Raw genomic sequence first — 26,289 nt, 5'->3', positions numbered from 1 at the left:
ACAAAAAGAAATATTGTTAAAACACAGGCTCAGATATCCAAGGAGGGTGCAACAGTTGGGTAAGGAGGTGTTAAGTAGTCAAGAACGTATGACGTTTCATATGAGTCAATACATCCATTCCGTTTCTTTATCAACATGTTTTCCCAGTGACGAATCAAAACAAATTTGTAGATACAAAACAAACATGAAACGTGGCAACACGAATCTAATAAGCGATAAAATGAAAGCTAAAATCAAAGAAAAAAACGTGTTGGGTTCACTAAAATGAAATCAGAAATTACACGTACTTCAAAACTAGATTTTGACACCAAGTTTAAGGTGACAGCTTTGTATAGCAGGTGTTCTGTTCATTTCATATGGTATTCTATAAAACGCGTCTTGAGTTTAAAGATGCTCCACCGCCGACAGAGCATAAATGATATTCATCATTTGAACAATGATTGGTGTTTAATCGTGTATATGTATGTCTAATTAACACAAAAAAATAATTTAAAAAAAATAATTTATTTTCCTTTGGTAAATGCGCAATCAGTACATCTTTCCACATAGGTATAGTACCACGGATTTTTTTCGGGATGCAATTAATTATTTTTCATATTTTTAACTTGAAGTAAAATTAGAAGCTCAAACTTTAAACTTCAATGGTGGTAATGGTGTAAAGTAAGTCACTTTTGTAACTGAAGAAAAATACTAAATCGTCTGCTCCTGTTTTTGATAGTGAAAACATACCATTTGTTAGCGGTGGAGCAACTTTAAAGGCCCACTACCTTTCCGGAGCAAAATTTAAAGGTATCTAAAAGAACATTAATAACATAAGAATATATATCGACGGCATAAGATGAGGTTACAACATGAAGTTTATGTAAGATTTTATGCGTAATATACCTGATAACAGTTGGGTTTCATTTCTCTGTTTTGCCATCTGGCGCAGTGATAATTAACTACCGCGCGGTATTTAGGACGACGGCGGGAAACAAAAGACGACCCGCTTTATAAAAATTAACATTTAATTCATCTAAATTAAAGTGTTCAGAAGGTGATGATAAGCGTATCATTACCGGTAATTTGATAACTTTTGCGGCTTTATAAATTTATCAATCTCGTTTTACATTTCCATTTTAAAAATTAAAAGCCGTTTCGGAAAGGTAGTGGGACTTTAAGCTTTGGAATTAGCTCACCAAATCTCGTGCAAAATAAAATGTCAAAGAGGGAATACTGTTTCAAGTATCCTAAAGTAAACTGGAAGTTTCCCAACATTTTTGGCAATTTTGACTGGCATGGTAAAAAAAGTGTATGCTATTGCAGCCAAACAAGTTGAATGTTACGTTTGAAGGGAAGTAACTCTTGGTTTCTTGTAAGTACCGAGATCTCAGGTTTATGAGGTTTTTTTTATATGACCAAGATGTATATAGGTCCACTTCCTTTCCGAAACAAAAAAAAATATTAAAAACAATAATAATATTAGAAATTTTATATCGATGGATCAACATTTTGGCAGAGATTTAGATAGTATTCAAAGTTACTGGATAAGGTTACAACACCAAACAAATTCATGATTTCCTGCGTGACAGTGAAGATTTATTTCGCTGTTTTGCCGTCTGGCTAAGTGATAGTCAACTGGTATTTAGGACGACAGAGGCAAACATAATACGACCCGTGTTATGAAAATTAACTTATTAAATTATTGTTAAGGAGGTGATAATAAGTGTTAAATTAACATTAAAGGCCCATTACCTTTCCGGAGCAAAGTATAAAGGTTTCTTAAAAAACATTAATAACATCAGAAAATGCATACCGATGACCTAAAATAAGGTTACGACACCAAACATATGCGAGATATCCTGCGTAATATATGAAAACAGTGGAGATTCAATTCGCTGTTTTGCCGTCTGGCGCAGTGATAGTCAACTACCGCGCGGTATTTAGGACGACGGCGGGAAACATAATACGACCCGCGTTATGAAAATAAAAATTTTATTTATTTTAATCAAATTGTTCAGAAGGTGATGATAAATGTAGTATTAATAAATGTAGTATTAACGGTAAGTTAATAATTTAAAGACTCTACAAAATTATCGATCTTGTTTTACATTCCCATTTTAAAATTAAAAGCCGTTTCGGAAAAATAGTACGTGGACCTTTAATAAGATTTATATTTTTTTGCGAGTTTAAAAGTAAGCAATATCACCTTCAGAATTTGGCCTACAACACCAAATAAATGCAAGATTTCCTTAGTTATCTTTGATTACAGCGAAAATTCATGTCGCTGTTTAAGTAACGCGCGACAGCGGGAAACATAAGACGACCCCAATATAAAAATTAACATTTGATTTATTTGAATTTAATTGTTTATAAGGTGATGATAAGTATAGTATTAACGATTATTTAAGATAATAACTTTTAAAACTCTACTGAATTATCCAATTCGTTTTATATTTCCATTTTTTTTTAATTAAAAGCCGTTTCGGGAAAGTAGTGGGCCTCTTAATATTCAGGCTTTGCTATAAATAGATTTCTTTATAACCATTCAATTAGGTCCCGTTATGTTTTTGGCAACATGAATTAACGGTCTATAAACAAAAAATCAATATTGCAGACCTAAACTGATATCGTCATTAGGTCATAAACTCTATAATCTATTATTTTTGTTATAAAACATATGAACAGAGAATTTGTTGTGTCTATCAGAAACATGTATGTTTCTGTGTCTAGTGTTTGTATACGCAATATAGTCCGCTAAACCACTTTAAAAAAAGTCTAATATATAGACTATTATTGGCATGTTTAGCGGACTATGCGTAATGCTTCCTTGCAGTATTTTTTGTAGTTATTCTAACGTTACTCAAAATTTAAACAAGCCGACAGAAATTGAAAAAAGAAACCGCTTTGGGTATTCGTATTTTATTGTCATGTCGATATTTAGCTTAAATCACAACATTCCTTTCAAAGTACCCGACGATTCGGTATCTTTTGCTAAAGTGATCGGACAGAGAGACTTCAGACCTATAGTGTAGACCTCGGTGACAGGTAAGATTTTAATAGTTTTAGTTAAATTTTCTATGTCTCTGTTAACAGGTATAACTAATTTTAATTGGTCGTGTGCACCCTATAAAATATTGATGGAGTGTTACCTCCCTTTATGCTGCTGAACAATAAATATATTATTCAGACTATATTTTGTATAGCTATATCGAGCTGTAATAAGTGTAAAATTTGATTCGAAATATGAAAATATATCATATTTTTATACGCATTTATAGCAGGTCTAGTTGTTTTAACCAATTTAGCTTTCTTGTAAAATGTCGGACATGCGCAATCGCGAACCGGCAAAATACACGAGGTTTTCAAGATGGCGGCTGAAAAAGGCGACCACGAGTCGCGAAGACATAGAAAATCGGACTCGCATAGTCATGATGGTTCCCGAAACGAAGAAGAAGAAGAACCTGATTTCAGTGACCCTGAAGATTTTGTAGATGACTTATCAAATGATGGTTAGAATCTTTGAGATTACAAAATATGCTCAATATGGTGGTGGAGTAAAACCCGGCAGTAACCCCATTCTCGTGACACATTTTTACATTTTCGTGTCCGATATGTTAATAATTTCGGTTGATAAAATGGTCTTATAGTACAACAATGTGTTTTCTGTATCAGTGGTATGATTACTGGCTTTGATTGTTTTAAGCTATTACTGGCTTTGATTGTTTTAAACATAGCTTATATGACATATTCAATCATGTGGAATACAGTCAGGTGGCTGTCATTGTAATCTATCCCATAGGCCTTCCAGATGTATTTATTCCCTCGCATATTGAGACTAGTTTGCCTAAACCTAATTTCAATACGGACATCTTCAAATGCATTTCGACAGTCATCAACCAACAAAATAAAAATTAGCCCCACTGAATCTGTTTACCCTAAACTAGAATCCATTCAATCCAAAAAATATCTAATAAATTTCATGTTTCAAATTGCATTAACACTCAGCACAGATTTGTGATTTTCCATAATGAAGCTAGTATCGTGACTGAGTATTTAGGAACTAAAGAGGCCAAAAGTTTCTTTTTAAATTGGTACAGATCATACAATATCACTTCAAGTTGAGATGTCTGTTCAATGACCATGAATTTATCATGATCACCATTCACAGATTAATTGATCACCCACTGTATTGCCAAAACATTCCAGCAAAATGTGCATTATTAGATTTCTATACAGATGAGTTACTCAAATTGTTAAGCACAAGATTACGATGTAAAACTTTGCTCTGAAAAATAGTTGGTTCCACATTCAAAATTTACATTCATGTCCTAATCATCACAACACTAGTACAATTTCCATGACTTCACAGTTCTAAATAGATATCCCTAACTTACTCATTTGTCTTTGTAAATCAGGGAAACTCTTCTTCCTGTGTTATTATGAGTGAACTATTGGATCTACACGCAATAAGCTAGAATTATTGGCAAATTAATTTAAATAATGAGATAGTACAATTTAATAAGAAATTGTTTGTTTGCAGAGGTGCTGGTAGATCTGATGCGATCCAAGCCAAAGGAGACTGATGGAATAGACAGTGTCATTGTTGTGGATAACGTCCCTCAAGTGGGAGTAGAGAGGCAAGAGAAGCTGAAAAATGTCATCAGTAAACTGTTCACTAAGTTTGGTAAAATTGTCACAGAGTTTTACCCAATGGAGAATGATAAAACAAAAGGGTAAGATTATTAACTTTGTATTTATCACATTTCTATAATTCTTTTAAGTTTTCTTGCAGTTTTCTGTTTCATAATGACAAAGTGATTTAAACATTGGATGTCAAATGATCAGCTACATCAAACATAAATTGCATGTGGCATATGATAATCTTAATTTCAACTTTTCCTTATTTAGGGCTGTTCCAGTAAAACATATATGGCACCCAGGGAAGGCACTTTAAAAAATAGTATGTGCCATGGTGGGTTCAAAATAAAATCACTTCTGTTCCACATTCAAAATTCAGATTCATGTCCAATCTTCCAATTTGTTCATCACAACACTAGTACAATTTCCATGACTTCACAGTTCTAAATAAATATCCCTAACTTACTCATTTGTCTTTGTAAATCAGGGAAACACTTCATCCTGTGTTATTATGCGTGAACTGTTGGATCTACACTCAGTGAGCTAGAATTTATTGGCAAATTGATTTAAGTAATGAGTTAGTACAATTTAATAAGAAATTGTTTGTTTGCAGAGGTGCTGGTAGATCTGATGCGCTCCAAGCCAAAGGAGACTGATGGAATAGACAGTGTCATTGTTGTGGATAACGTCCCTCAAGTGGGAGTAGAGAGGCAAGAGAAGCTGAAAAATGTCATCAGTAAACTGTTCACTAAGTTTGGTAAAATTGTCACAGAGTTTTACCCAATGGAGAATGATAAAACAAAAGGGTAAGATTATTAACTTTGTATTTATCACATTTCTATAATTCTTTTAAGTTTTCTTGCAGTTTTCTGTTTCATAATGACAAAGTGATTTAAACATTGGAGGTCAAATGATCAACTACATCAAACATAACTTGCATGTGGCATATGATAATCATAATTTCAACTTTTCCTTATTTATTTCTTTTTCATTTCTTACTTCAAATGTAGAGCTCTGCTATTTTACCAAAATACCTACCTGATCTCGGGACACAATTCACTTTTACCTTGATTGAATTATGTTCCATTTCTTCTCTGTAGCTAAATAAAATATGTTGTTGGTAGGAACCTAATTCCTAAGTAGAGTAGATGTTTTACAATCCTAATCTTTGGTGATAATCGTTTATTTTACAGATATATTTTCCTCGAGTATACATCTCCTATGCATGCTATGGAAGCTGTCAAAACTGCAAATGGTTACAAATTGGACAAGCAACACACTTTTTCTGTCAACTTATTCTCAGACTTTGTGAAGTAAGTATTGAAACAGTATTGTTGTTGATATTAAAGATAAATGATGAATTTCACAATCAAATTAAATCTTGATTGACAGCATGTAAATCTTTAATCACAGCATGCAAATGTGAAAGAATGATATGAAAATATTGGTGTTTGTTAAAGATCCTTGTGCTAACTGATAAAAGACATTAAATTAAGTGAATTTTAAATCCATGTTTATGTAAAAATTGCTGTGTTTTAGATATGGAGATTTAGCAGATGAATGGGTACCACCAACAAGACAGCCTTTCAAAGATGTGGTAGGTATACTAGTCTGAAGCCAGTATCTTAAATGAACTGTGATAAAGGTTATCACAAATAATTGGTTATCTTAACTTATCTTGTTTTCAAGGAATTATTATTTTTGATAGAATGTTGACACTATTTTCAACACAAGATTTCTTTATCTCTCTATTTTAATTTCTGTCTATTCCAACCTGTTGGATATTTATTTTACAAGTCGTATTGTAACTTTTGTTTTGATATTAAAATTACTTTTTGTATGATAAGAAAATATGTTTTACTATTTTTTTTTCTGATATTCACATTGTTATTGTCATATGTAGATGAGACAGTCTTAAAACTTTCTTGTTACAGGGTAATTTAAGATACTTTCTCCAAGAACCTGACTGTGTTGACCAATACAGTGTGATTTATGAAGGTGGTGAACGGACGGCCATATTCAAAAACACATCGAGGGAGCCAACAGTTATAGAAGAGAGAGCGGTAGGTGTTGACTATAGTAGTTCCCTATCATAATATAATAATGTGTTTAAAGACGAGAATAATTCCTTTCAAGCATAAAATAAAACCTATTGTGAGCTCATGTGAGATAATAAGGGGAAGAAAATCACTGGTTTCAAGATTGTTTGTATCATTTTAATATTTTTGAATTTACTTAACCATATAAAGTTTAAAAGTATTTTGAATTGGGGGGAAAAACATAAGAATATCTGCTTTACTGACTTTATCAAAATTAGTAACATTATACATTTTGTTTGACAGTTATTTTTTCACATTCTTTCTGATTTACCTCTAATTCAGTGTGCTATTCATTCCAAACGCCATGTATATTCTACTATCTGTACCATAGATGAACATTACCTATTGACATGATTAAAAAATATGATGAATGTTTGATTTTTGTCCTTCAGAGATGGACAGAAACATATGTTCGCTGGTCTCCTCAAGGAAACTTCCTGGCCACGTTTCACGGAAAAGGAAATGCTTTGTGGGGAGGAGAAAAGTTTGATCAGATCATGAGGTTCAGTCACACTGGGGTTCAACTCATTGACTTCTCTCCATGTGAAAGGTGAGTTAACGTAAGGAAAGCTCTCTACAAGCAGCTCTTCCAGGTCCCTTGTACAGTTTTATAGGAAATACATTAAAGATGCTCCACCGCCGACAGCGCTTAAATGATATTCATCATTTGAACAATTATTGGTGTTTAATCGTGTATATATATGTCTAATTAACACAAAAAATTATATAAAATAATTGATTTAACTTTGGTGCATGCGCAATCAGTCCTTCATTCTATATAGGATATAGTGCCATGGAATTTTTCGGGATGCAAATAATTTTTTTTTTTATTTTCAACTTAAAAGTAAAATTAGAAGCTCAAACTTTTCAATGGTGGTAATGGTGTAAAGTAAGTAACTTTTGTAACAGAAGAAAAATACTACATAGTCTGTTCCTGTTTTTGATAGAGAAAAAAATACCTTTTGTCAGCGGTGGAGCATCTTTAAAGGCCCAATACCTTTCCAGAGCAAACCATAAATGTTTCTTAAAAACATTAATAACACCAGAAAATATATACCGATGGCCTAAGCTGAGGTTACAACACCAAACATATGCACGATTTCCTGCGTAATATATGATAACAGTGGAAAGACATTTCGCTGTTTTGCCGTCTGGCGCAGTGATAGTCAACTACCGCGCGGTATTTAGTATGACGGCGGGAAACATAAGACGACCCGCGTTATGAAAATTAACATTTTATTTATTTTCATCAAATTGTTCACATGGTGATGATACATGTAGTATTAACGGTAAGTTAATAACTTTTGCGACTCTACAAAATTCTCGATCTTGTTTTACATTCCCATTTTAAAAATTAAAAGCCGTTCTGGAAAGGTAGTGGCCCTTTAAGACTCTTTGAATAAAACATATACACTCTAACACTACACTCGCCTCCACCAGGAGTGTATTTATCTTTGAACGCTGGTAATATTATTTTGTTCTTTACAATTAAAAAAATTTCTTTGTGTTATAGGTACCTTGTCACCTTCAGTCCTGTCCCCAGTAATCCTGAGGATCCCACAGCCATCATTATCTGGGACATCCGTACTGGACAGAAGAAACGAGGATTCAACTGTGAAACACAGTCCACCTGGCCTATTTTCAAGTAAGGAATCAAAATCTTAATCATAAGTTCATTGAAACCTTGGTAACTCAACGTTGGTGGGATCAAAACTTCAAGTTAACAAAAAATTCATGTCATGTCTACTTTGAACATTATTTATACAATTTGGCTAGGCTGATAAAATGTTTTGAATAACACACCAAGAGTATTCAAGTTATTCTGTTTCTAGCTGATGAAGTTCAACTATTGTCATCAGAACTTCATATAATGTGGTGTTCACGAATAGCCGTCTACGTTATTAGTCTTTTCATTCCTGGTATGAACTCTCAAACTTAAAAGACAATATTTTGAATACAAAGAAAATCTTTATATTGTTTTTGCCTTTTCAAATATTTTGAAAGTAAAAATAAATCCTTTAATTTTCAGGTGGAGTCATGATGGAAGCTATTTTGCCAGAATCAGTAGGGACACCCTAAGTGTTTATGAGACCCCAGTATGTGTTTAGTGAAGCTTTATACAATCAGAGCAGTTCAATATACGGATACACTCTAAGATTGTAATGTCCATATATAGAATACCAATAAACCTTTATTTGCCAAGATTTTTCGGAAAACCACAAAGAAAGAATATTTTAAACTTTTTAAAACCAGGTGTATAAAAAAAAAGAAAATTAAAAAAAAAAACCAAAACAACTAAATTATATTCACTGTACCTTTCTGTAGTTGAGAATGTTCTGATGATGCTTGTAAACAACATAGGTAAAAAGGGCCTGTTTGAACTTTAATACCAGTAGAGTTTTGGTCCAAGTTGTGCAGTCTGTATCACACATTAGTACAGAAACAAAGACAGTTCTAATAAAATCTTTTCTGTTTTGTAGTCCTTTGGTCTGTTAGATAAAAAAAGTCTGAAGATCAATGGAATTAGGTGAGTAAACAAAATCTACAAGTCTTACTGGACAAAACACCAATAATAACTTTATGTTAGCCAGTCAATATTCTGTAAGAAATGTCCAATGTATTGTCTATTTCTTTATCTTTAACCATAAGAAACAATAAAGTTTGGTAAACAAAATATCGGGCAAAGTGAATAGTCGGGCAAAGAAAACCAGTCTAAATGCGTTCATTGGCCTTCCAAAAGTTCTCACATATTAATACGACGGTCAAGTTCTGTTTAGTTTCCCAGTTCTGACCATTAAAGTAAAGAAAAGTTGAAAGCATTGAAAGCGAGGCTGCAATGAAATGTAACCACGGACATAGTGAGCCGGGAGGACGTTTTAGAATTTTCATACTTTAAATTAATTTCTTCGTACGCAGACAGATTTTGACGAGAGATTTTATTTTTCAATTTCATAAGAAGTTATACTGGATACATTCACACCATTTTACCGACTTTAACCATCCTTGCCCGACTGTTCACTTTAATACAATTTTGTCAACAACAAAAAAATACCTGAATATTGCCTTCTAAAATAATGATATTGTTTAAGACAATTTTGTAAAAAAATAAAAAATAAAATAGCTGAAAATTGGCTTCTAAAATAATAATATTGTTTGATATTGTTTTAATTCAACAGAGATTTTACCTGGTCTCCCACCGACAATATAATTGCTTACTGGGTACCTGAGGAACAGAATGTTCCGGCTCGTGTGACGCTCATCCAAATACCTAACAGGAAGGAACTATGTGTGAAAAACTTGTTCAATGTGGCAGACTGTAAAATGCACTGGCAGAAAAATGGCGACTATCTTTGTGTGAAAGTCGACCGTTACTCTAAAGCCAAGAAAGTGGACGAGAAAGACCAGTACAAGTATAGCGTAAGTGTGGAGGATTTCTTAAACATATGGGGATCAGCCTTGATTAGCTCTGCGGATTTACTTGTAGGTTTTGACCAATCAAGTAACTTTTCATGTTTTAAACTTTAGTCATCTGGGTCAAAACTAAGAGTTGAATAATTGGAAGTAGTTACCTTCTTGTGAATTGTACATAGGTTTTTGTCAATAACTCTTTGAAGTTCAGTTATACTGACTTTTAAATTTTGTAAATTGCATCAGGTAAGAAAATTTATTTTAACATGAGTTTAACTTTTTTTCCCTTTTCAGTTTAAGTTTCCGACAAAATACTGTATATAAATATGATATGAGAATTTTTTTATTTTCTTACATAGGGTTTGTATTACAACTTTGAATTGTTCCGAATCCGAGAAAAGCAGATTCCTGTGGACAAAATAGAAGTAAAAGGTAGGCCACATTTACCATCACTTTCTGATTGGCCAACTTGAAAAGCATTTACCCAAGTGATACTTCAAAAGCTTCAAGACACTACAGAAAGTACACACAAATATATCATATCATATTATATAACAGTAACTTACTTCATACAAGTGATATTTTGTGGTGACAATAAAAACTTCTTTTTTTTTACAGAAAATGTGATGGCTTTTGCTTGGGAGCCAACTGGAAATAAATTTGCATTTATCCACGGAGAAGGTTCCAGGATTTCAGTTTCATTCTATGCGATACGTACACAAGGAAAGGTAGAACTGCTGAGTAAGTATTTGATCATTGCTGTAGTATCACACCTAGGCTTGGGATGGCCAGGACATTAGATACAAACTATTTAAATAATTTCACTGTTCACCTTAAGTTTTCACTGTCAAATTTGTTCTCTATTGCCTTAAAGGAACTGTTGATAACTAAAGCATCTGTATCCTGTTTCAAAGATTTGTAATACTTGATCACATGGAACATTTTGTCCGAAATCTAAATCGCATCATGTGTTCATCTACAGAAACTTTGGAGAGAAGAACAGCCAACCACCTATTCTGGAGTCCGACAGGCCAATTCATTGTGTTAGCTGGTTTGCGCAAGTAAGTGCAGTGAATGTTTTATTCAATGTAATTATATGAAATACAGTGTTACTCGTCTAAACTGGATGTCACAGATACCATCATATTTGGCCGGTATAGCTAGGTTTCCCGATTATACAGGTTTTAGTTATTATAAACTAAGAAGGGATATATATACAATTACACCTAAACACAGGAATCTGGATAAGACAAGGACCAGTTTGACAAGGTATACTTATAACTGTATTTTGATAACTGATGAACACTTAGTCTTTTTGATAAATAGTTATTTCTGTTGGATTAAAATAATTTTCTTTGGAGACATTGTAGGACACTACTAGACATTGTTTCAACCAATTCCACAAAGACATTTTAGTGTTCATAATATGACGGTTTTGAGATCCCAAAACGACGTGAGTAAAGTACAAATTACGGTGAATTTTGCGATGTCATAATCACCGAAGGTGGGACTAATTGACGGTAATTTTATACTTTACCCACATCATTTTGGGATCTCGAAACTCCCGTATTGCACTGGTGCGATCATCATAAAACTCCGCTTAGTTGAAGTTATTGAAATATCTTCCTGATCCGGACTCCAAAATTAGGCATTACCCATGGTTACTCATTTCTTTCTGCCGATTTATAAAAAAAATCTTTAAATTTAGAAATTGCTGAGTTGTCCAATATTTTACACAAGTGATTTTGTTTTGACAGTATGAATGGAGTGTTGGAGTTTGTGGATGCCTCTGATGTGACCGTGATGGCACAGACAGAACATTTCATGGCTACAGATGTGGAGTGGGATCCCACAGGACGATATGTAGTGTCTGCTGTCAGCTGGTGGGGACACAAGGTATTAAAACATGACTATACTTCTATTGATTTAATTCTGATGGTTCACGTTACACGTAGATACTAGTAGCATCATTTAATATACTTCAGTTTTGCTCTTGAGAAGCAGTATTAACTGATAAGTTTTAAAAAAGAAAAGAAATGACAATCTGATTAAAACCAGATTTTCAATTACACTCTGATACTTTACGTTTCAGTACAGATCTTTGATCATGTTTCAAATCTCTGTACCATTGTTAAAAGGAGTTATTGGAACGCAGGGTATTTTTGGTGTATTGAAAACTGGTTTTAATCAGATTGATTTTTTAACAGCATCACTTTTGGGGAAGTGGAGCAGCAATGATACAAAACTCATATCAATTTCTTATTGAGGTATATGTGTCTCTAATTGATAATTTTTTACTTAAAACCTTTCTTTACAGGTGGACAATGCCTTTTGGATTTGGTCTTTTCAAGGCCGTTTGTTACAGAAGCAGCCATTGGACAGGTTCTGTCAATTGCTATGGAGACCCAGGCCTGCTTCTCTTTTATCCAGTGATGCTATAAAGGTTTGTATAAAGAAGTTGTTAATATCCCGGTAACTTAACCTTACTACAATTTATCTATGAAATATATATATTAATTGCAAAAATATTTTAGATAATAATTTTTTCCTTTTAAGAAATTACTGGTTCTTTTTTGTATATACTTGTATATTCATTGCACAATTACTTTAATTTCAGTCCATTAAGAAAAACATGAAGAAATACACTGAGCAGTTCGAGATGATTGACAGACTTCGTCAATCCAATGTTTCCACTGTAAGTTATTTATGTTGATCAATAGTTTAATATATTGCAGTTGGAACAGACCATAAACATCTTTTAGTGTTGAGGCAGATATTAACATATGTCTTAATATATTTATTCAATATATTATCAAGACATTTACCAAACAAAACAAAATGAAAATTACCAAAATTTTATGTACATAATTTTGAGTTCAGACTTCTCATATGCTAGCACATCCCTTGACTTTGATTAACAGAATTTATGGTGACCAATTTAGTATAATTTGATATAGACAATATATATAAAGTGATGTTTAGCATGATTGATTGATTTTTTGGGGTATTGTAGGAACTGTTGGAGAAACGTCGTGCCCTGATGGCTGAGTACGAAAGATTCCGCGACAATAAGACGGAGGAGTATGAAGAGATGAGGGAGAGGAGAATAGAGCTTCGTAATGGTAAATACAAAATACTATTTTATGGGAAAACCGTTTGATGATATACTTCTAGTAAGACATTATTGGAACAACTGCTGTCTTAAGATAACAAATTTTGTTAATTTTTGAATCAAAATATTGCAATACTGTCATGATCTTTGAAACGTAATGGTAAATAAAACATACTTTTTTTATGGGGAGTTTTACAGTTTTAATGATATATGACTAGAAATTATCAGAATAACAGATTTTGGTAATTTTTTAATATAAAAAAAGTTGAAATTTTTGGTTCATTTTCCTGATTTTCTGGAAGTCATTTGTACTTAAAAATTAAAGCTAATGCGACATATAAACAGACAGATCATTATTTGGCTTCAATTGCCTGATCCTTGTATTTTTGAAATGTAACTGATGTTTTAATCTTTATCATTTCAGGCATTGATACAGATGAATGCTACGAGGAGGAATATGATGAGGAGACGGTCGAATTTTTGTTATCTGTCGAAGAGACCATCGTAGAGGAGTAGACAACTGGCCAAAACCATCCATTAGCCATCTATACATCACAGAAAAGGCCTGTACCTCTAGGCAGACTCAGTCTTATAGTTACCACCAGCAGCCATCTTGAAAACTGGTTCTGACTAGAGGGCAAGCTTGTAATTGCATGTGACACTGTTGAATACAGTGTATGATATGTCTTCTGCAATGAACTTCCGTTTTACCTTCAGGGAGATAAACTCTGAAGAGGACAACAGTCATTTTATTACAAAAAGTAGCTATTTAAGTACTATGAATGAATTAAGTTATTGCGTGACCTGTCACCGGGCCCATTGTGTTATAGTTCTGTTGTTCCGGGTAATCCTGCTACCATTGTTTAACTACAGCTTTTTGTCTCTATCGTTACTATTCGGCCATTATTCTGGACAATTCCCGGTTGCCTACAGGATAGCTACTTACCTTGCTAGTCTGTATTGTACTTCACATGTGTTTTTTCATGTGCACCAATTTATCCAGGGGATACCGAGGGGAATTTGTAAATCAAATAAAATTTTCTTTGTGATATTTGATATGTCTTCTGTTACTTTATTGAAGATTCGAGTTATCACTCTTAGGAAGCAATGATAGCGCCATATTCAACCCAATAAGTACCCAGGGTGTTTAAAAAAATAAATGAAAATAAGCAGTTTTACCTCTTTTAAAGAGAAATATTGGTCTTGAAACTTCAATACTGGTATGTATGATAAGGGTTGGATACCGTAACTCAATACCAATATATATAGTATTGTTTCTTAATAATCCACATTTATAAAGTGACTAAATGAAGAAGACTGAAAGTGTATTTTGAAGATGTTTTATAATGAAAAATACATTGTTTGCATATCATACCAATTCGTTCTTAGCCATATTCAACCAGCTGAAGTTAGACTAGATATTTTTCATGTGGGTAAATTGCGGAACAACGTACAAGTTTTTGAAATCCATAAGAATCTAAAATATACCAACAGATATTGTATTTGCTCCGAAAGATAAAAAAAAATCACTACATTATAGTGATGTTTATGTTTACCCTTGATTCAGATTTTATTTATTATTAAAACAAGAGGCCCAGAGGGCCTGTATCGCTCACCTGGTTTTTTGTTAGTAATTATCACAAGACTCAGACAATTAGAAAAATAAGCAAAATTGACTCCCAAAGTTTAATTTTGAATCACAACCATACAATGATGCTATTGATACCATACAAATATGCTATCCAATACATAGGTTCAGAGACAAAGTAATTTATATGAAAATAGTAGCCTAATTGACCTTTTGACCTCGCATCTATTGCCGTCTAAGGCCCCGGGGGTCAGCCCTATCATTTGTACAATTTCAAATCCCAACCCTATAAGGATGCTACCATTGCATTATAAGTGCTCTTCCATTCTTAGTTGCAGAGAAGAAGTCGTTTATATGGAAATAGCTAAATTGACCCCTTTTGACCCCACCCTTCAGGCCCCCGGGGGGTCAGCCCCATCATTTGCAAAATTTTGAATCCAAACCCTATAAGGATGTTACCATTGCATTATGAGCGTAATCCCATGTTAAGTTGCAGAGAAAAAGTCATTTATATGGAAATTGACCACTTTTGACCCCGCCCCTCAGGCCCCCGGGGGGTCAGCCCTATCATTTGCACAATTTTGAATTCCCACACTATAAGGATACTACCATTGTATTATGGGTGCTATACCGTGCTTAGTTTCAGAGAAGAAGTCGTTTATATGGAAATAGCCAAATTGGCCACTTTTGACCCCGCCCCTCAGGCCCCCTGGGGGTCAGCCCCATCATTTGCACAATTTTGAATCCCCACCCTATAAAGATGCTACCATTGCATTATGGGTGCTATACCATGCTTAGTTTCAGAGAAGAAGTCGTTTATATGGAAATAGCCAAATTGGCCCCTTTTGACCCCGCCCCTCAGGCCCCCGGGGGGTCAGCCCCATCATTTGTACAATTTTGAATCCCCATCCTATAAGGATGCTACCATTGCATTATGGGTGCTATCCCATGCTTGGTTTCAGAGAAGAAGTCGTTTATATGGAAATAGCCAAATTGAACCCTTTTGACCCCGCCCCTCAGGCCCCCCGGGGGTCAGCCACATCATTTGTACAATTTTGAATCCCCAACCTATAAAGATACTACCATTGCATTATGAGTGCTATCTCATGCTTAGTTTCAGAGAAGAAGTCGTTTATATGGAAATAGCCAAATTGACCCCGCCCCTCAGGCCCCCGGGGGGTCAGCCCCATCATTTGTACAATTTTGAATCCCCACCCTATAAGGATGCTACCATTGCATTATGGGTGCTATCCCATGCTTGGTTTCAGAGAAGAAGTCGTTTATATGGAAATAGCCAAATTGACCCCTTTTGACCCCGCCCCTCAGGCCCCCGGGGGGTCAGCCACATCATTTGTACAATTTTTAATCCCTACCCTATAACGATACTACCATTGCATTATGAGTGCTATCTCATGCTTAGTTTCAGAGAAGAAGTCGTTTATATGGAAATAGCCAAATTGACCCCGCCCCTCAGGCCCCCGGGGGGTCAGCCCCATCATTTGTACAATTTTGAATCCCCACCCTATAAGGATGCTACCATTGCATTATGGGTGCTATCCCATGCTTGGTTTCAGAGAAGAAGTCGTTTATATGGAAATAGCCAAATGGACCCCATTTGACCCCGCCCCTCAGCCCCATCATTTGTACAATTTTGAATCCCCACCCTATAAGGATGCTACCATTGCATTATGGGTGCTATCCCATGCTTAGTTTCAGAGAAGAAGTCGTTTATATGGAAATAGCCAAATTGAAATTGACCCCTTTTGGCCCCGCCCCTCAGGCCCCATCATTTGTACAATTTTCAGTTAGTAGCCCATAAGGATGCTACCAGTCAAAATTTTGTTGAAATCCGACCAGCGGTTATGGAGAAGAAGTCGATTGTTGACGGACGGACGGACGACGACGACGGACGCCACGGTATAGCATAAGCTCACCTTAGTCCTTCGGACCAGGTGAGCTAAAAATTGTACCGTGATCACCCTCATGTGACCTTGACCTCCGTATTAAAGTGCAATGATTGAATTAAATTCTAGATGGGTCATTATATCCACCATTGAAGAACTGTTGAATTGAAAATGTAAATCCTTGCGCAGTACATCCTCAATATTCCAATCACTTACAATTTCTACACCCCAGGACTAGCTCATAGTAAAACTGGAGGCAACAGAATAGAACAGGTAACTTAGTCATATGATGTTCATCAAAAGAGCTGTATAACAGTACACTGGCTGACTGTGGCTTTGATGTTAGGTGTCGCTCTCTGTAGTCTTCAAATGAAATATTTGCTAGCCTGTGATTGGTCAAATGTTTTCCGCTGAGCTGCCTTCAATTTCACTATGAGATAGTCCAGGGGTGTAGAGATCGTAAGTGATCGGAAGCCCTGGAGTATCGAGGATGTGTGCAGTACAGGTCACTGGCAAAAGTTTCTCATAATTTCTGAATAATCCTATGTTTTGAACTTTTGATGAAGAAGTTGTTCAAAATTTGAGAACAAAAAAGTACAAAAATTTTATTTACAGAGTGTAACAGTAGCGAGTACTGCAAGAAAAGATTATGTGACCAAAATTTGACCTCTTTGTGTGGACTTCATTGTCTACTGCAGGTGAGGGAATGGAATGCTCTTGTTGAAGTTCATCCTAATTATATGGCAAGGATTGGTTGATTTATCATAAAAAATGAAAGATGAGAAATAAAATCACAATTTTTAATTCAATATTTCATTTTTTTTTAAGTGAACATTTTGAAGCATTTGTTACAATGGTCTATAGATTTAATTTACTTTTGAAATAGTCTGGCATTGAACAGTTTATAATCAACTTTTAAAATTTGATCAATAATGATTTAACAATACAAAAGACACTTATTAGAATTCAATATATTAATTGTAGCAAGATTTTTTCCAGAAACAATGGCATGCACATTTAAATTATTGGATCAGTTATTCTATGAATGACAATTATTGTACGGTCAGATTGTCTGGGATTCACACAGGCAAGTAAAAATAACTAACTGGACAAATATAAATTTTTCTGACTCAGAAGCACTTCCTATGCACAACACTTGGGCCGTTCTCGTCATATTCAGCCTTGCTGATCCACATCTGCTGGAAAGTAGAGAGAGAGGACAGGATTGATCCACCAATCCATACAGAATATTTCCTCTCAGGTGGAGCAATGATCTTAACCTTCATGGTGCTGGGAGCAAGAGCAGTGATTTCTTTCTGCATTCTGTCTGCGATTCCTGGATACATTGTTGACCCGCCTGACAAAACTGTATTGGCATACAGATCTTTTCTAATGTCCACATCACACTTCATGATAGCGTTGTAAGTGGTCTCATGGATACCACATGCTTCCATTCCAAGGAATGATGGTTGATACATAGATTCAGGACAGCGGAAACGTTCATTGCCTATTGTTATGACTTGCCCATCTGGCAATTCGTAACTCTTCTCCAGAGATGAGGATGAGGCAGCTGTAGCCATTTCCTGTTCGAAATCCAAAGCAACATAACAGAGTTTCTCCTTGATATCTCTGACAATTTCCCTTTCTGCAGACGTTGTGAAGGAATATCCTCTCTCTGTAAGAATTTTCATGAGATAATCTGTAAGATCGCGTCCTGCCAGATCGAGTCGTAGAATAGCGTGAGGAAGTGCATAGCCCTCATAGATTGGGACAGTATGGGAGACTCCATCACCAGAATCCAGAACAATACCTGTTGTACGACCAGAGGCGTACAGTGACAGCACAGCTTGGATACCAACATACATAGCAGGTGCATTAAAGGTTTCAAACATGATCTGCGTCATCTTCTCTCTGTTAGCCTTGGGATTTAGGGGTGCCTCTGTGAGGAGAGAGGGATGCTCTTCAGGAGCTACACGTAGTTCATTGTAGTAGGTGTTATGCCAGATTTTCTCCATGTCATCCCAGTTTGTCACGATTCCATGCTCAATGGGATATTTCAGAGTGAGAATTCCTCTCTTGTTCTGGGCTTCATCTCCAACATAGCTGTCCTTTTGTCCCATACCAACCATGACACCCTGTAAGATACAAAATTAATGACAGATTGAAACACTTTGTGAAATTTTCATAGTTTTTTTAACTATGTATCAAAATATTGCTTTAGCAGACATTTAAGACATTAAAAGTTTAATTAATTAGTGAAAGGAGTGGTGTCAAATAAAGGCCCCCTTCTCCAGTGCTCTTGCCTAAAGAAATTTTGCTGTATTTTCCCAATTTCACATTAACATTTTCATAAATAAAGTAAAAAATTCTTTTAAAAGTACAGTACTTTTTTTCCCTATTCAAAAATGCAATGTCCCCTGAAATTAGAGAGTATGAAAATCACTAGCATCATAGTCTGGATAAAATTATTAGGACATCTGACCCAAAGGGTCAAGATGACCTATTGTCATCATGCACCGTCCGTCGTTGTGAGTAAACTTTTCCTTTAAATTGCTACTAGTCAAAAAGTTCTTATATGGATTTTAACCAAATTTGGCCAGAAACATCCTTAGGGGAAGGGGGAACAGATTTTGTATAAATGGCGAGTCTGACCCCCATGGGACAGGAGGTGCGGGGCCCAATTGGGGAAATTTTGCTAATTCTTTAAAACGCTAATAGTCATAATGTTCTCCTGCAAACTTGGTCAGAAACATCTTTGGGGGAATTCGAAGTGATTTTGTATAAATGATGGCTCTGATCTCCCTGGGGCAGGAGGAGCGGGGCCCAATAGGGGAAATTTTGCTAATTCTTTAAAACACTACTCGTCATAAAGTTCTTCTTGGATTTTGACCAAATTTGGTCAGACACATCTTTGGGAGAATGTGAGGAAATTTTGTATAAATGATGGCTCTGACCCCTCCCTGGGGCAGGAGGGGTGGGGCCCCAGTAGAAGATGAGATTTTTTTTTTGAAAAATTAAAGCTAGTAGCCATAAACACATCAATAAATTTTGGCCAAAGCAACCTTTTGGGAATGAGGAAAGATTTTGTATAGTGACTCTGCCCAATACCTTTGTTTCGGTTTCTATTTCACCAAATATTTGTTTTCCCTCCCTCTTGTTATAATTTGTTGAAATGATTTTCAGATGACCGTTAAGGCCCATGGGTCTTTCTTCTATTTTTGGTGGCCTGACTGGCCTCAAATCATAAGATTACAATTTTTTTATAATGAACTATTTTCTCCCTCCCAGGCTCAATATCTGAATCCATTAATGAATTTGGAAGACAAAGACTCACTGTTTGAGCAATCATGAGAGCAAGACTATAAGAACTCTGCTGAGAAAGTCTTCTAAAAACCTTAGAATCTGGTGGCCAGTCTAAGCAACAATATAATAATATTAGTTCTTTGATACTTGAAACTATTGAGAAAAAGTCAGGAAATTATTAGATGTTTATGGAAAACCAATGATGATAGAGGACAACATCAATTTGAACCTTTACAGTATATATCTAAAGAATTTTCATAAGTCTGTTCACTATTGTTCGAATTTGTTCCATTCTACAAATTAAACTCGTACTCATGATCAAGCGCTCATATTTAAATCTACAATGTAATAGCTGTATAGGCAGCAGTCTGATGCTTTTATTGTTTAGTAAAATTTTGGCCTCCATGTTTATTTCCACATCACTACAGTTACATTGTTATACTCCACTAACGCTATATTCACCCCTGGACTATCTCATAGTAAAACTGGATGCAACAGCAGATAGGTAATTTGAAGGGTAGTAGGGTACATGTGCTGGTTTGAAGATGGGCGTCACTTTCTTTGTATTATCTTCAAAGAATGTCTCTACGTGCTTGTGATTTGTCAGTTTTTTCTCTCCTGATCTGCCTCTAGTCTAGTCCAGGGGTGGATTTAACTACAGTGATAGTAACCACTGTGGTATCAAGGATGCTACAACTAATACAGAAAAGGAACCAATAATGCTTCTTCTACCGGCATATGACACACATTGGATAGGTCCAGTTTGTTTGTGGCCTTGTCTGTAATCAAAATTGCTAGGCTTAGACCTTATTAAAAATGATACAGGGGATGGGGTGTTCAAAAATCCTTAATAATAATAATAAATTTGATAATCATGATCTCCCTCAGTAAGTCATGTTTTAGCAGTGCGACCATAGAAGGTTACTGTATTATTGATAGAACTGCTCTGAGCCTCAGACATGGAAAATGAAACATTTGATAATCTCATGTCGGAAGATTAGTGTTAGATTTACGGTCTGGAGGACAAAAAACATCAGGAAATGTGACCAAACAACACTGTACAGGGACTGCTAGGTTGCTAAAGTAATTTATCCCATAACTCTGCATGTTTCACAATGGCAAAAACCATGTGATAAATTCCATAGTTATCGTTTATGTTTACACACTTAACACATACGGCGCTTCTGATTGGTCAATTCCAAGATCTCTTGATTCCGATTGGCTCTCAACTTCAGGCTTCTTTTCATAGCGCATTTTCTTTTAAATAGCATTATATTCACTGTTTGGCAGGTAGTTGCTATTTCAAAGTATCAAACAATAGAATAGTGGCTCACTATTAAGGCACTGTATTTTATGGCGGAAGTACATCACTACGCAATGTATGGTGGTAAGTTTCCCTGAACGAAGACGAGAAAATGGTCACCACGGTATAAATATAGAGCTAAAGTTATGGGATAAATAAGTTCCCCAACGCGTGACTGTTGTTTATCATGTTTATCTAAACTCTCGTTAGTTAATTTCCATTTTTTAAAAGACACTCGCTAAAGCTCGTGTCTTTTCAAAATTTGAAAATTAACTAACTCGAGTTTGATAAACATGATAAACAACAGTCACTTGTTGGGGAACCTCTATTTAACAAGCTGACTTGGTTTTGCATGTGTAAATTATAAAAAAAAAATCGACTTTTAGCCTAATTTCGTAAAGATACTTCACGTCTTGTCTATTTCCCAAACATCCTACCTGATGACGGGGTCTTCCGACTATAGAGGGAAATACAGCTCTTGGTGCATCGTCCCCAGCAAAACCCGCCTTACACATTCCTGAACCATTGTCTATCACAACTGCTGCAACGTCGTCATCCATTATGCTTTTATGTTGTTGATGTTCAAAGATTATTTTTTTCAGATTTTCAAGATCTGGCGGGCGTCAATTTCCGCTTTCTGGTGCGTGTCCCGGATGTTACCTTATTTGGTGGTCACGTGCAGCTGATCAAATAACTTTGACCAAATATGGAGACGTAGCATCACCATTTTCTTTACAATGATCTGAAAAACTATTTTTACAATGATGTGAAAAACTGTCTTGGAATAAACAATTGGTAAATACTTACACGCTTTGTTTTTAATAAATATCCCAATCTAACGCGAAGCTTACCAATATTTCGTACACTTTTAATATACATTGTATAAGCTTTTTGAGAGCAGAATTTTCAGTTTACAATCCAAACTGACAAGAATATTGTCCTGAACAAAAATAAAGTTGCTTAATAGTCTAGTAACTGTGAAATTTTTTGATATATCTTATTCTTTCCTGTTCTATTTAAACATGGAAAAATGAAATTGTGAAAAAAAACCGGTGTATGACATCGTGCGACAACCCTTAAAAACCACTAAACAGTATATATTTTAAAACAAGGAAAACATTATTGCTGAATGGGATATTATTGACTGATAGGTGACTTAAATAAACTAAAAAATGTTGAACTTTCCTTAAATGAATTCAAAGAGTTTGATCAGGTCTAGACATTTATAATCAAATCAACCCAAACCAGCTTGAAAAACAGGACTGGACCGGACATGCTTCAAAACTCTCTATTTATCAATATATGCGTTGCTGACAAGTAAATCTATAACGAAAACTGAAGGCATCTAAATGTGTAATGTTTAAAAAAAAGAAATCCAGAGTCAGGCACACGTTAAATCTAGAAATGATTTGTAATCAGTTAGAAAATAATCAGATTAAAGGGGAATAACTCTGACAGACATAGAGCATTAGCTATGAACAGGCTAAGGACAAAAGGAAAAAGAAAAATAAGGCAAAATGCATTGATCATGAATGTTTTTTGAAAAAGACTTTTTAAAGAAATTTTCTAGCTTCAATTTTGATACCGGTACTATAAACTCAAGATAAGACAAAAAAAATATCAAGCCTAATTCTAGTCTATATAAACCATAATCGACACATTTGTTCATCAAATAAATTACGAAAATATTGTGTCAGTTTTTTACTTTAAATCATCAAGCTTTATTTCCCCCGTTAGAGGATATTGAATACAATTAAATCCACAAAAAATAAAAGTTAAATAGGTCGGAGCTCGCTGCTGGAATATACAACTTATGAATAAGTTATATAGCCGCGCGGTTCAGTAACGTTGGTTAACTTCAGTGGTTCACAAAAGGCATCGCTTAACGCGTACAACATATTGAATTGACTTTATAAAGAATTGTCTTTGGTCTGCAACACTGGTGTAGGGGATTCCTGTACTGGCTCCTATAAGGCAACGGGTGAAGGAGGATTGATCCAAATTTTCAATGAAATTGAAAATAGAAAGGTCAAGTTCAGATTGGATATCTTCCATGAAAGTTTGTCTTAGGGTGTCGTAGAATGTACATTCAGAACAAAGATGAACTGCAGCGTTGTCAAAAGTCAGAGAGCAGAGCGGACACTGGTTACCGGCTAACACTCTCGGTACTGCCAAAACTTTACATAAACAGTGGATGGTCTTAATATCGGACAAAGATTCAGCAGCAAGCCACAGTATATATGGGTCGTATGAGGAATGTTCAGTCTTTAAAAAATCTAAGTCATTATCGTTTGCCATACGATCCTCGAGCGCCGAATTTTCACGTAATCTGATATTGGAATTTATTATACGTTTCCATTGGATCTTGGAAGGAAAAATGTAAGATCGTAGATAAGACTACTAAGCAAGGAGGTTGTATTTCTGGAGTACCTTAACTATATCAGGGAAATATCCCTTCTCTGGACACAGTTTCAGATAAAAGTTAAATCCTTATAATATATTTTGGCGTTGAAAGATTTGCGTAAATTGTGAGTGTCCATGACTACAAAGTGTTCACGATCAGTGTTCTATGTTGTTGATTTCAAAATATCGAAGCCTAATCAGACTTATTAGAGATGATAAGTAAATAATACTCATTTTCCCCTATAGATACATGTGTAGTTAAGTTGCATTAATGAAAAAGGCGCCATGCGAAATCATGGGAATGCGATATGACAACAGCATTTTTTTTCATTATTCTTATACAAAGTGTGGTATGAATATCGCAAGTTTTTGTTTGGACTATAAATATAAATGAGTTATATTAACTCCGTGTTCCGGAATTAGGTTATAATAACAATGACCGGGTCCTATAAGGTTGAAAATAAACATAGAATTATTCGTGTGAATCGGAGCAGCTAAATACAATAATGGAAACTTAAACGGCGGATTCGGATAACTTCGTAATTCTATACTGTATATAAAACAGCTGACATTTGAAAATTGTTAATATAATAGGCCACTATAGGACACTTACTGTCAATCAATTTCTCCCAGAGTGCATTGTGCGGGCCGATGTTTTCTTGACTCCATAGGAGAGATAGGCCCTCAATAGGACGTTAAAGAAAACGTAAATGGTGTCCAGCTTCAGAAAGAAAAAAAACTTAATTTTGCGTGCTATTAATATTTGTGTACTTCATGGTCGATTCAACTTCACAATACAGTTATCTTGTACACGTACAAGTTTAATTGTTCTTTTAGTATTATAACGTTTGTCTCTCCTAAAAACAAAACATTGAAAAGGGATTAAATAACAGGCAACGCCTATGTAAGTTCTCTCCCAGGTTATCATGAGTTGATGAATGTAAAACGACCGAATAGATCCCCTCGAAAAAATGTCTTGGAATATAAAAAATGCAAGAAAAACCACCATTATCTAAAAGAAAGGGATTAATGACAAGAAAAAATAACGAAGTCACCACGAGTTCTCCGAGGTTTTGAAAGTTTTCTTTAATCACAGATATGCGGAGAGATCTACCTCTATATGTGTAATTACAATATTGCATATTAAATGTATTTGTACGAAAGCCGATTGGGCTCCTTTTGGTAGAATACAAAAAAAACAATAAAAAAAATCACGTAATAATGCGATTTTTTTTTCTTTTGCCAAAATGAGCTCAATCGGCTTTCGTATATTTGTTATAGAATTAAAAATATCTTTACCATAGTAAGGTAACCACATAGTGAAAATGTCACTTTGTATATCATTGTTTGCACGTTGATGCATTTTAACAAAGGCATGCTCATATTGAATGATCATGGGTACATTTGAATTTATATATTTTGAAGAATTTAAGGTTAAGCAATTTCAAACAGTTAAGGAAGGGATCTTGATGAAAGCGCTTCTTCTTCTGGAGCACACTGTTACATTCTCATATTCCGTATTTGCGTATTACAGAGTTATCTGCCCTTGCGGATAGGTATTGATTGTGACGTCATGTGTTTTCGAGCGTAACGTCACACTTTTCGGAGAAAATGACGTGAATTGCGCTCACAAAATAATGACGTAACAATCGATACCTACCCGCAAGGGAGCTAACTGTAATATGCAAAGACGGAATAACGCTGTTATAGTGACAATAAACTAGGTATTGAGTCATTGAAATACCATAACATGCCATCTATCAATTGTCTCTAATCACCTTCCTACTTCAAGTAATTTTTCTATGTCACATCCACACTTACATTTAAAGTAGAATATTTTTGTTTTGTAATTTACAGGCACACGAATAGTGTTTACACGCTTTGAGTACAACTTTTTTGTGACACCCTAAAATCGTTTTTAAGACTACAATTTTTGTGACACCCTCTATACTGTAAAATCTATTACTGTGACACCTTCGTAACAGTAAAATCTATTATAAGACTACAGTTTTTGTGACACCCTCGCAACTGGAAAATCTGTTATAAGACTACAGTTTTTGTGACACCCTCGCAACTGGAAAATCTATTATAAGACTACAGTTTTTGTGACACCCTCACAACTGGAAAATCTATTATAAGACTACAGTTTTTGTGACACCTTCGCAACTGGAAAATCTATTATAAGACTACAGTTTTTGTGACACCTTCACAACTGGAAAATCTATTATAAGACTACAGTTTTTGTGACACCCTCGCAACTGGAAAATCTATTATAAGACTACAGTTTTTGTGACACCCTCACAACTGGAAAATCTATTATAAGACTACAGTTTTTGTGACACCTTCGCAACTGGAAAATCTATTATAAGACTACAGTTTTTGTGACACCCTCACAACTGGAAAATCTATTATAAGACTACAGTTTTTGTGACACCTTCACAACTGGAAAATCTATTATAAGACTACAGTTTTTGTGACACCTTCGCAACTGGAAAATTTATTATAAGACTACAATTTTTGTTACACCATCGCAACTGGAAAATCTATTA

At 35.0% G+C, this 26,289-nt stretch overlaps 2 protein-coding genes across 2 annotated transcripts; one reads left to right on the top strand and one right to left on the bottom strand.

Annotated features, from left to right (window-relative positions):
• The first annotated feature begins 3,321 nt into the window (after positions 1–3,321).
• LOC138323839 (eukaryotic translation initiation factor 3 subunit B-like) lies at positions 3,322–14,293 on the top strand. Its single transcript, XM_069268700.1, has 18 exons — positions 3,322–3,491; positions 5,234–5,426; positions 5,814–5,933; positions 6,160–6,217; positions 6,555–6,683; positions 7,112–7,269; positions 8,233–8,364; positions 8,749–8,815; positions 9,200–9,246; positions 9,896–10,136; positions 10,487–10,559; positions 10,746–10,868; positions 11,110–11,188; positions 11,885–12,023; positions 12,445–12,570; positions 12,745–12,822; positions 13,141–13,249; positions 13,664–14,293. The coding sequence occupies exons 1-18, from the start codon at positions 3,350–3,352 to the stop codon at positions 13,753–13,755; spliced, it is 2,106 nt and encodes a 701-aa protein (XP_069124801.1). The 5' UTR covers positions 3,322–3,349; the 3' UTR covers positions 13,756–14,293.
• A 3,224-nt stretch (positions 14,294–17,517) lies between these two features.
• On the bottom strand, positions 17,518–22,002 carry LOC138323838 (actin, cytoplasmic 1-like). The gene is made up of 2 exons (XM_069268699.1): positions 21,775–22,002; positions 17,518–18,866 (listed from the first exon to the last, which is right to left on the bottom strand). Exons 1-2 carry the CDS (start codon positions 21,895–21,897, stop codon positions 17,862–17,864), a joined length of 1,128 nt encoding a protein of 375 aa, XP_069124800.1. The 5' UTR covers positions 21,898–22,002; the 3' UTR covers positions 17,518–17,861.
• Positions 22,003–26,289: the final 4,287 nt, after the last annotated feature.

This window comes from Argopecten irradians, chromosome 5, assembly GCF_041381155.1.
Source record: "Argopecten irradians isolate NY chromosome 5, Ai_NY, whole genome shotgun sequence".
Classification (NCBI taxonomy): Eukaryota; Metazoa; Mollusca; class Bivalvia; order Pectinida; family Pectinidae; genus Argopecten; species Argopecten irradians.
The sequence above is the reverse complement of the archived record's forward strand: the minus strand, read 5'-3'. Positions and strand labels throughout refer to the sequence as shown.

Excerpts from the sequence above, each read along its gene's own strand:
- LOC138323838 (XM_069268699.1), bottom strand. The coding sequence starts at position 21,897 with ATGGATGACGACGTTGCAGCAGTTGTGATAGACAATGGTTCAGGAATG. Across the intron at positions 18,867-21,774 it reads TCGGAAGACCCCGTCATCAG|GGTGTCATGGTTGGTATGGG; the intron begins GTAGGATGTTTG and ends TGTATCTTACAG.
- LOC138323839 (XM_069268700.1), top strand. The coding sequence starts at position 3,350 with ATGGCGGCTGAAAAAGGCGACCACGAGTCGCGAAGACATAGAAAATCG. Across the intron at positions 6,218-6,554 it reads GACAGCCTTTCAAAGATGTG|GGTAATTTAAGATACTTTCT; the intron begins GTAGGTATACTA and ends TTCTTGTTACAG. Across the intron at positions 6,684-7,111 it reads CAGTTATAGAAGAGAGAGCG|AGATGGACAGAAACATATGT; the intron begins GTAGGTGTTGAC and ends TTTGTCCTTCAG.